This window comes from Phacochoerus africanus, chromosome 1 (assembly GCF_016906955.1).
Source record: "Phacochoerus africanus isolate WHEZ1 chromosome 1, ROS_Pafr_v1, whole genome shotgun sequence".
Lineage (NCBI taxonomy): Eukaryota > Metazoa > Chordata > Mammalia > Artiodactyla > Suidae > Phacochoerus > Phacochoerus africanus.
The window spans coordinates 208593624-208603908 of NC_062544.1; the positions used below are offsets into that span (position 1 = coordinate 208593624).

General features: G+C 39.1%; 1 protein-coding gene across 1 annotated transcript; it reads right to left on the bottom strand.

The window, feature by feature from the left end:
• Positions 1–497: 497 nt before the first annotated feature.
• Positions 498–9263, bottom strand: GMNC (geminin coiled-coil domain containing). Its single transcript, XM_047755443.1, has 5 exons — positions 9050–9263; positions 7331–7505; positions 5301–5389; positions 4264–4380; positions 498–2463 (listed from the first exon to the last, which is right to left on the bottom strand). Exons 1-5 carry the CDS (start codon positions 9050–9052, stop codon positions 1843–1845), a joined length of 1005 nt encoding a protein of 334 aa, XP_047611399.1. The 5' UTR covers positions 9053–9263; the 3' UTR covers positions 498–1842.
• Positions 9264–10285: the final 1022 nt, after the last annotated feature.

The window sequence follows — 10285 nt, forward strand, 5'->3', positions numbered from 1 at the left end:
TTAATTTTTGGATTTCATTTTTAGAAAATAGAGTGAGTTCTATCTCTTCCTAAGTAATGAAAATAATTAATATATTTGATTCACCTTCATGGATTATGAAGAAAACTGGGTGGTAACAACAACAAAACTTTATAAGATATATTATTTGTCCATATCATCAAAATAAAGCAAGAACCATATAGCAACAAAAGACATGTCTTAGTCACAAAGAATTCTATACAGAATACTCAAGCTCTCAGGCACTGATTATGTAAGATATCTTACTGAAAGGTGGAAAAAAGAAAAATGGGAAAGGGGTTCAATATGGTGGGTTTTATCATCAACTAAAATTTGGTCCCCCCAAAATCAAAGCTACACATCTTTGATAAATTATGGAAGGAAAGGGAGATTGGGGAATTGGAAAAAAAAGGAGAACTAGCATGAGCAGGAAGAAAACATTTTTTTAATTTAGAAAGGGAACTCTTTGATGTCAATATTTCCATTAAATCTATGCACAAATGTTTAAAAAATAATGTTTCTTTTTCTTTTAGATGCATGTTTTCACATAGACTGAATTAACCTGGAAAATGGGTTCATACCAGGAAAAGAATATAGTGATCAGAGCAATGATTTCTAGTATTAATTGCAAATGGCTTACATTTTGTTTAAATTGACTCTAAAAAAGTTCAATCAACATATCTGCAATGACAATCAAAGTAGAGAATGGTGCCCTGGGATGGCAGAACTGGAGTAAATCTGATGGGACCCAGGTTCATTTATAGAATGTTAGTGATTATCTAGTCTGACTTTTGTCAGCAGATGAATGAGTCTAAATCTCTTAAGGGTTCCCATAGTATCTAAGTTTGTTCCCATTTTATTAACACCTCATAGCACAATGCCTGGTACATTGTTGGTGTTCTTCAAATATTTTTGGTGTGTTGATGCATGAAAGAATGAATATATGAATGACTGAATGAATGAGCAAGATAGCATCAGAGCTAAGCTATACTATACCATCAGGGATAGAAATTTATCAGCATCTACGTAGTTAAAGATAGTGATTTATTCTGCTCCCAATAGTCCCTCAAAAATGTTCTTCTTTTGTCATGTTTGTTGCAAACACAGTGTCACATGCCTATAGAAGCTGTATACCATGTGGGCATTTTGAAGTAATTTAAATTCATTTTACCTTTTAATGTATCAGTAATGCTGCTTATGAGTATAGTTATAGCTGTTGAAGAGATTTTTTTTTTTTTTTTTGGTCAACTCTACCATGGGACACCCAATGAAGTGCCCAACAAATAGCATTCGTCAAACCTACTTTATGTCTTCTGGAACAGCAAAGGACAAAGACATTTGCTTCTACCCCACCCCCAGTTATTTGAACACTTACTAACAGGTACTTGGAGCAATTATAACGCTCATTTCAAAGGCAGTTTTTAGAAATGAAGAGGAATAGGAGAGGAATAAAAGTGAAAGGGAGAAGGCTGTGAACATTTAAACTGCTTGATGAAAGAAGAAAAGCTGTTAGACTCATTATAATTGGAAGAGCATATGTAGGTCTCTAAGGAATATTCAGGCAATTGGAAAATACCTTTTCAAGTATAGGGCCAAGGGACGAAGTTAACAGCAGGTGTGGGTGTATAAACAAGTCAAATTTAGGGGAAAGAAGAGCAGGCATGTTTCATTATGGATTCGTGGAAGCCATTCCCTGCAGATTTAAGTGGGTAAGTGAGAGTGACATTTAAAGCGGCAGGAGACAGTCTGGGCAATTGCTTGCATTTTCCACATATTCAGGTTCAAGTGCAAGAGGTTCTTGTAAACAGAGTTCATGGCAGCCTTTTGTGGTAGAAGAGAGGGCCACTAAGACTGCTTAGGGACCCAGGTAAACTTCCAGCCTCCCTCTTCGTCACGACGAACAAAGGCTTGTCCCTGGTGGAAGGAGTGAGTTTTCACATTACAGTGAGGGCTCAGGGATGTGGAAAAGGCCATCTCTGTCTTATTGGGGGAAACATTAGAAGCATAGAAAGGAAGAGTTTGTAGCCCTCCTGGGGGGGTTGAAGGTTGAGAAAGGAAGTGGAAATCTTCCCTGTGGCTGGCAGTGGTGTGTGAGGAGGCAGTTCCATCACCTCCATAGTCAAGTGGTAGATCTTCCCCAGGGGCTCTGGGATAATCAATTGCATGGTCTAGAAACTGGGGAAATGAGTTGGTGGTCCGTCTGGGATGAGACGAGAGGGCACTGTAGTTAGCTGATGAGGTGTCATCAATGGTATTGAGATCTTTTAATCCCAGTGTTCGAAGAACCCAGGGATCCACTGGGGGCCCAGGTTGGTCTTCACAGTTAGCAAATTCCCTCGAAAGGTTTCGCTTGGCATTTTTGTGATGGGGAATCTCAGGAGGAAAATATCTTTGCTCTTTGGGTTTCCTTTTCCCCTTTCTGAATTTCCCGCAAGCTTTGGAGAATTCATCTGATGACAACAATTTCTGGGGAAGTAATATTTGAAAATCCACAATCAGATAATCAACCAATGTCATTTTCCGTACTTATTCTCGAGTATTTACTAGTAACATTAATTCCTTAGAAATTTTGATTACATTTCTGTGATCACACACAAAAGCAAAACTGATTGGATTAACTTCTGTTTCTAAATGAAAATCTATGATACCACCCAGAAATTCAAATTCATATTATTTTACTAGTCATTTAAAAGTTAAAAGGAATAATTACGTCTTTAAAATTTCAATTCAGGTAAGTAATGATGACAATGATGATGCCAATAATAGCAACTATCATGTATTAAGGACTGGTTTACATTCATGATCATATTTTATAGAGATACTATTAAAATCTCCCTTAATAAGGAAACTGAGGCACAGGTGTATTTCCAACTTGCTAAGGATCACACAGCCTAGATGTAAAGCTAAGCTAACGGAGTCTAGACAGTCACTGACTGAAATGCTATGTAATACCATTTCCTCTAATTTTATTAACCTAATGCTACTTCCTCTAATTTTATTAACTTTCATAGCACTCTCATGTGATATATATCATATTATCCTAAATCTTGGAAACTTGAGAAACAAGAGAGAAAAAAAATTGCCTAATTAATACCACTTGCTAATATAATAATTGCCCTTTTTTACAGAATTGTGACTAATAACTGCAAGCTATGCTCCCATTTTTTAGCAAAGATAACTGAATTCTAAAAAAAAATATATAGTATTTTTTTCTTCTCTGAACTGTTATATCTGGTAAGAGTCATAAGAAGCACGATTGATGATTGATGTAGATAAATGATGTAGCTTGTCCAGAAGTGAAGACTGATGATAGAAACAATGAGGTTATAACAGAATGGCAAATAGATAACAAAAAATACAAAACCCAAAGAAAGGAAGAACAAAAAAGGAGACTATGGGAAAATTATCCTTGAGTTATAGACAGTTCTTTTCTTCTTCTTCTTCTTGTTTTTTTTTTTTTTCTTCTTCTTTTTAGAGCCACACCTGCAGCATATGGAAGGTCCTGGGCTAGGGGCTGAGTTGGAGCTGCAGGCCCACGCCACAGCCGCAGCAACACCAGATTTAAGCTGCATCTGTGACCTATGCCACAGCTCATGGTAATGACAGATCCTTAACCCACTGAGCGAGGCCAGGTATTAAACTTGCATCCTCATGGATGCTTTGTGGGGTCCTTAACCTGCTGAGTCACAACGAGGACCTCCTGAAACGGTTCATTTTCAAAAGGTAAGAGAAAAAAAGTTCATTAAAAGACAATGTAGCTGGCTTTGTCTAATTGCCAGTCAAGAGATCTGGGATCCAGCCATATTTATAACATTTTAGAGCTGGAAAGATTTTTAAAAGGTCTTTTAACCTATCCATTTACAAAGGAAGTAACTGAGGCCTCCAGTGAGAGAGTGACTTACCTAACGTCAAACAGATAATTAAAAGAAATTAGTGTCTCTCAGATCTAATTTGCACTCCAATATTCCATGCAACCCATTTGATTAACCTCTGTTGTCTCAGCAATGCCCTTGACTGGTTTTTGATTCTTAAGCACCTCCTTTTATAATATATGGTTAAAATCTACAATCTAGATACTTCAAAGAAATGACACATTAAAATGTTCGTGAAAGTGCTGAATTTCCTTTAGAAAAATTCACCCATCCTATTAATGCATTTCAAGACACATTGTTTAATACACTCCTTACATTTAATCCAGGAGTTTTACCCAAATGGTGTTCTTTCTCAGATCACTGCTTGGTCATTATAAAGGTGATAGTCACATACCTTGGCCTTTTCCTCAAGACATTTTACTAAAGCAGAATTCAGGTATTGTCTGAGATGATTATTCTCTTCATGTAACCTAGCAAGTTCTTCTTCCTTCTGCACCAGAGTATCTTGGAGCTGTAAAAAGCAGACAATGGTGAAGGCTGCTCCACTGTATTGACTTTGTAACCTTATTACAATGCCACTGATCCTTAACCTGTTTAAACTGGATTATTATTCTGTTTGTTTTATGAACTCAATCTCAGGGTGTCCTTGTCCTCAGAGGCCTAAATTCAATCTACACCCACCTGCCACCTGACTGTTCAGTTTCGTGCTCTGAATTTGTATTCATTGTAAAGTGTTTGAAGAGATTATATGACTTTTAAAATTGTAACCACAAGGGAATCGGGAAGGTATGTAGGAAAATGAGCTGTATGCAACTGTTTAAATATAGAAAACGATGTTTAGAAAGGTTTCATTGCTTCCTTGCATGTTAAAAAAAAGAAGAAGAAGAAAAGAGGTAGGTTGGCTTCCTTCAGCCTCAGATCAATCTATTTGTATGTCCACTAGATTAAATTTCTGCCTCAGAAATACCAGCAAACAAAATATGCAAAATGAAGCAATCTTCGCAAGAACTTTTATAATCATCATCCCTTCTCCCAGTGATGAGCTGTTTATGGTTTACAATGCTCCCACACTCATTACATCATTTTGATCTTTCCAACAGCCCTCTGAGCTACGTAGACAGCACAAATATCTCTGTCTTACAGATAAAGAAAAGAAAGATTGGAAATGTCATGCAGCTAAAATGTATAAGTCAGGGCTTGACTGCAGGTCTTCCTCAAGGGTTTTGGTTGTTGTTGGTTTTGTTGCTGTTATTTTCTGTCACACTGTTTGCTTCACTTTGATTTCTCTGTGGACTAATATGCACCTTGGTTCTAATGTGAAAGTCAATGAGTTGAACAAGGGAGAAGAAGCCGTCTGACATTAAGACATGGCCTTGAGAATGAACTGCATGGAACATGGCTAGTCTCAATGGTCAGATTGCCTGCACATACCTGCTTGTTTCTGTAGAGCTGAGAGGAAAGCTGAGCCTCTTCCCAGGAACACGAATTAGGAATAGGGAAATTTGAGTCACTGGATGATTCTATGTGAAAACACCAAATGGATAACTGAGAACACATAACATGAAGTTTTTGTGTAAGAAAGAACTTACCGAAGGATTTCAGAAAGGTAATAGGTTCGGTTACCTTTCTAAAATAAGCCATTTCCTAAGGGAAAATAAGATATTCGAAGCTTTCAGAAGGGACAAGCATACCATGAAAGACAAATATTTATAAACTATATGCCAAAGTGGTGACAGAAGTGAAATTTTAGGAGTAAAGAAGTCATGTGTCTTCCTAACATATATATTTCTGCTGGCTAAATGTATAACAACTGTCTCATCTGCATGATTAATTCATGCACATGTTTATTGGCCCCACCTCCAACTAGGCATACACTGCAATTCTATTAAGAATTTCAAGTATTTATCTTATTTTCTAAGCAGTAGTGCTTGATAATATAGTGTTTGGCTCTTGAATTAAATCCGTGTGTGTGTGTGTGTGTGTGTGTGTGTGTGTGTGTGTGTGTAGGGCCACACGCATGGCATATGAAGGTTCCCAAGCTAGGGGTCGAATTGGAGCTATAGCTGCAAGCCTACACCACAGTCATAGCAAGACCAGATCCAAGCTGCATCTGCCACCACAGCTCATGACAACACTGGATCCTTAACTCACTGAGCGAGGCTAGGGATCGAACCCATGTACCCATGGATACTAGTCAGGTTTGTTAAACATTGAGTCATGATGGGAACTCCCAGTCCTATTTTTGATGCTACCATTTTCCCCAGATGAAAATCTCTACCAGCCTGACTATAAGTTAAGTCTGATAGAGCGTACTTATTCAGAATTCCATGGAATGGATCTTTTGACTAAAATAATTGAACTCCTTTCTCTGAAGAACTGGACAAAAATCTCAAAACTATCCTCAAAGTCATGTATTTCAAATGTCATCATCCGTATGTATATGAAGTTTTTTCAAAGAGTTTTTGTTTGTTTTTTCATATTGGAAAGAAAACTATGCCTACCAATAAAAACTGCTTGGGCATGCTAATTTGGTTTACTTTTATTTTCTTTTCCTCACCTGATACAGTTTTGACTCTTGCTCTCCTCTACTTAAACTAAAATATTACTGAAATATTTTTTACTAAAGTGGAATGATGGGCAAGGAGATGGGAATAAAATTGTATACATGCTTTGGTTTCATATTCTTGGGCATTCGGTTTTCTGTTTCTTGTGGTAGAAAACTAAAAAGTTGAATAACTTCCTTCCTGACATATAAGTGTGTTGCAATATTTAGGAGCTTTTTGTTTGTGTCTTTCAAATGTAATAAAGTTGTGTGGCATAACCAACAGTGCAGATATTGAATTCTAAAGTGTTTTAGAGTTTTTCTAGAAACTTGAGTGTTACTATAGAAATTCCTTTAACATATATAAACACTGGTTACTAAGCCCCAAGGCAAAATTAATGTATAACTTCCTATCAAAGTTGAAGTCTTCTTTAAGCACAAAGGAATCGCTTTTTTTTTTTTGCTTATAAAACAGTATCATAGAATTTCCTTTATGAAATAAGCAATAAAGTTATTATTTCTCCTTGCTTATCTCTCATACCCAGAGAAACTATCCTGAATTCCAAAAAAAAAAATTGCTCCATCTTGTAAATTAATTGAAAAAGCATATCACTAGTACTGTTTACACAATGTTAACTCAGACCCAAATTTTCTCAGTGACTTGGAAATTACTCAGAACTGTAAAGTATAGGGAGGAATACATATTTCCCAGTGCCCAAGAGGCAGAATCCCATTTTCACCATTTGGCAAGTACAAAAATGGAAATTATTTAGGTTGCAAATACATGGGAGTCTTCAGTCTGTCTTAAACTTTACATATCATCTCTTCCTCTACAGTGTTCCAGCCCATAATGCCTTGCAACTATGAGTACTGGAAAAGAGCTTCAGATCTACCAGGAAGGCAGAAGAGCAAAACTTACCCTGTGCCTGTGGTGCTTGTTGGGTCTCTCTGTTGTCCAGGAGACCAGCAGCCCAGAAAGAGACCCAAGTCTCCGTGGAAACGTCAACACTAGATTCTGATGTTGTAGTGGAATACGGGCAATTATAGCTCTGGCCTCCTACAAAGTACTGGTCTTGGCAAGGCAGAATGGTGTTCTGTGAAATTCAGTGTGTGGGTTGGGGAGGGGGTCACAAGAGATGGGGTAATGGGGATATAGAAGGGGGCAAAGAGTGAGAGAAAGAAGCAAAAAACATATGCAGTGAATGAAAGACAGTAAAGATGTTAAGTATAGATCCCAGATTAATTCTGAGTGGTCTAAATGTAACTACTGAAAGCAATCAGCCCCTTGGTTTGCCCAGTACTTTCCTTAGGTCCTCTCAGCAAAGAACAGGCTAGTATTAGATGGACCAAAATTATTCCGTAGTATTCTCTGTTGCCATGTCTGAGTCATCTAACAGGCTACTCAAGAGCTAAGAAAGAAGGAATTTGACTTAATGAATGAAACATGTAAGAACTTTTTGGCTCTTTCTGGCAAATATCTTATTTGTATTTCCAAAAACTTTGAATTGCAAAGAACTCAGAATGCTAAGGATGAGATGGACGAAACATGTCCTAGAATCTAGCGTCCTTATTTCAGTTTCTTAGTTTCCAAATTATAAACTTGTTTTGTTCCTCCTGTCCTCCTTCCCCTCTCCCTCTGGCTTGAAATGCTACTGGATCCTATTGAAATAGGTTAGATAGCAGCTCTATCTTGGTCTCTCCAGGTTTTAATGATCCTCCAAGGTTATCTTGCCACAACTAACTGCCTGGCAGGTATTCTCTACTGTGCTCTGAGCCAGTGAACACCCTCCTGCCCCTGACTCCTCAAACACACAGTCCTTCCAAAATGTCCAGTCAGGGGCAGGTATGCAGCCTCCCTGGGTTAATTTGTACAACGGCTCATTCCTAATTATTTGTCAATGTTTAATCAGGTAAAAACCATTCATTTCAACAGAGCCCAGCTTTGGACAAACTCTTTTTGACCACAACAAGTCTTTTGTTGACTTGAGAACTTTCTTGGGCATAACATAAACAGAGAGAAAATAAATAAGAAGATAGAGGAGGGGAAAAAAAGTTAAGTCAATTAAGTCACACTTTGTTAATGTTCCCTGTAAGTTAAGTTTTGAAAAAGTCCAGTCTTGAAGCAAGTCCAGCGTGGGCAGTGCAGACCAAAGAAATTCAGCCAAAAGTTTATTAAGTTCTATTTTCTTTGATTCTAAAAGCATGTTTGCAGGCTCTTTCCCTGAGGTTATTATTGGAATCAGAGCTGAGCTGTTATGCAATTGACACCTGAGAAGAAAACAAACCCAAATATCCCTAGCCTCAAGTTCAAGTGTTTGCAAATATGCACATAATCTAAAAGAAGAGGTGGAATGAAAAGAGAGTGCAAGTGTAAAGGGAAAGTTGGGGGAGAGTACAGAGAATAGAAATAACAGAGAAGGCAAAAGGACTAGAGAGAGACTGAGAATGCCACACAGAAAAAGTCAGAAGACAGGGTAGATTAAAACGGAGTTGTGACAGCAAAGAAGACCTGTTTTAACTGGCAGGTGGCAGAGAAATCTTGTTTCCAAGGTGGAAGAAATTCTAAAGGCAAAGCTTACTAGCTCTCAAAGCCCCTTGGTTTTGCCAGCGGACTAGCTAACGCCAGCTCCTCACTTACCATCTTGCAGTGGAAGAAGGCGCTGCAGAAACTGAGCCCACTCTTAATTTTTCAGGAAAGCCGATGGGAGTTTTAAATGGGACTGAGGGGAGGGGCTAGGAGAGGCGAGTTCTAATCTGCGGGAGCTCCCGGCGAGCGCCGTCCTCTGATTTGGTGCGAGGCTGTCAAGCTGGTGACGTGAGTCAGGAGACTTGCAGCCAAAGCCAAAGTCACCGGCGCTCACGGCGACCGTCGCCGAGACCTGGGACCAGCGGGTCTTGAGGAAGTGGGTTTGGGATTGGCCCTCGGCGCTCCGCCGCCGGGTGCGCAGCGCTGCTTTAAACCCCAGCGCGGGCGCCGGTTTGCCCAGTGTCCTCAGAGCCTGGGCATCTGGACCCGCAGTGATCGCGCCTCCTGGCCAGAGGGGACAAACCGCTCCTGCCGGAATGACTCAAGCAGCTGTCGAGCAGTGCGGGGCGCACAGCTCAGCCTGGATCGGGAAAAGCCCAAACCAGCATCTCAGGGATCAGAGCAGCACTTGGGGTGCCCTTCCAACCCCAAACTTAATACTGCCCGTCTGTATTCGTTGGCCACTTGATAAACATCAACTTGCTGACTGATCGCCTTTTTCCTTCTATTTAATGTGTCTCATTTTCCCCCAGCTTCTGAAGCGGGTGTGAAATGTGGAGGTGATCTATATCCATTCTGGAATATGAGCTTCAGAAGCATAGCGGTGTCTGTCCATTTTGTTCACTGCTGTCTCACAGTGCCTGGAACAATTTCTAACGTGTAATAGATGTTCAATAAAGAATGAATTAAGCTACACATGTAAGAATCTCAAGTGTCTGAAGAAAATTTAGTGTGGTAATACTTCTCAATTAAAGTGTTTTATTTCTGCCATTTTTCCTCTTGCATTTTATTCTCAGGGTTCTTATGATGTTATATCCAGAGGAGAAAAGGGAGTAATAACATCTTTAAAACTATTCATCTACTGCTAATAGCCATCTTATTTCATCTGACAATAACCCAGGAGGTCAGTACTCTTATTTTCTCTGTTTCAAGGGTGGTGAATGAAGCACTGTGGTTAAGAAACTTGATCAATGTTCATACAACTAGGAGTGGCAGATACTGGATTTGAACCTCTGGCTCCAGCATCCATGCTAGCTACCATAATTATCGTTTTGACTCTCTGACTTCTTTCCAGGACACATTATAACCATTTATGTAATGGGCATTTTTATGGATTGTTCCCCTTCA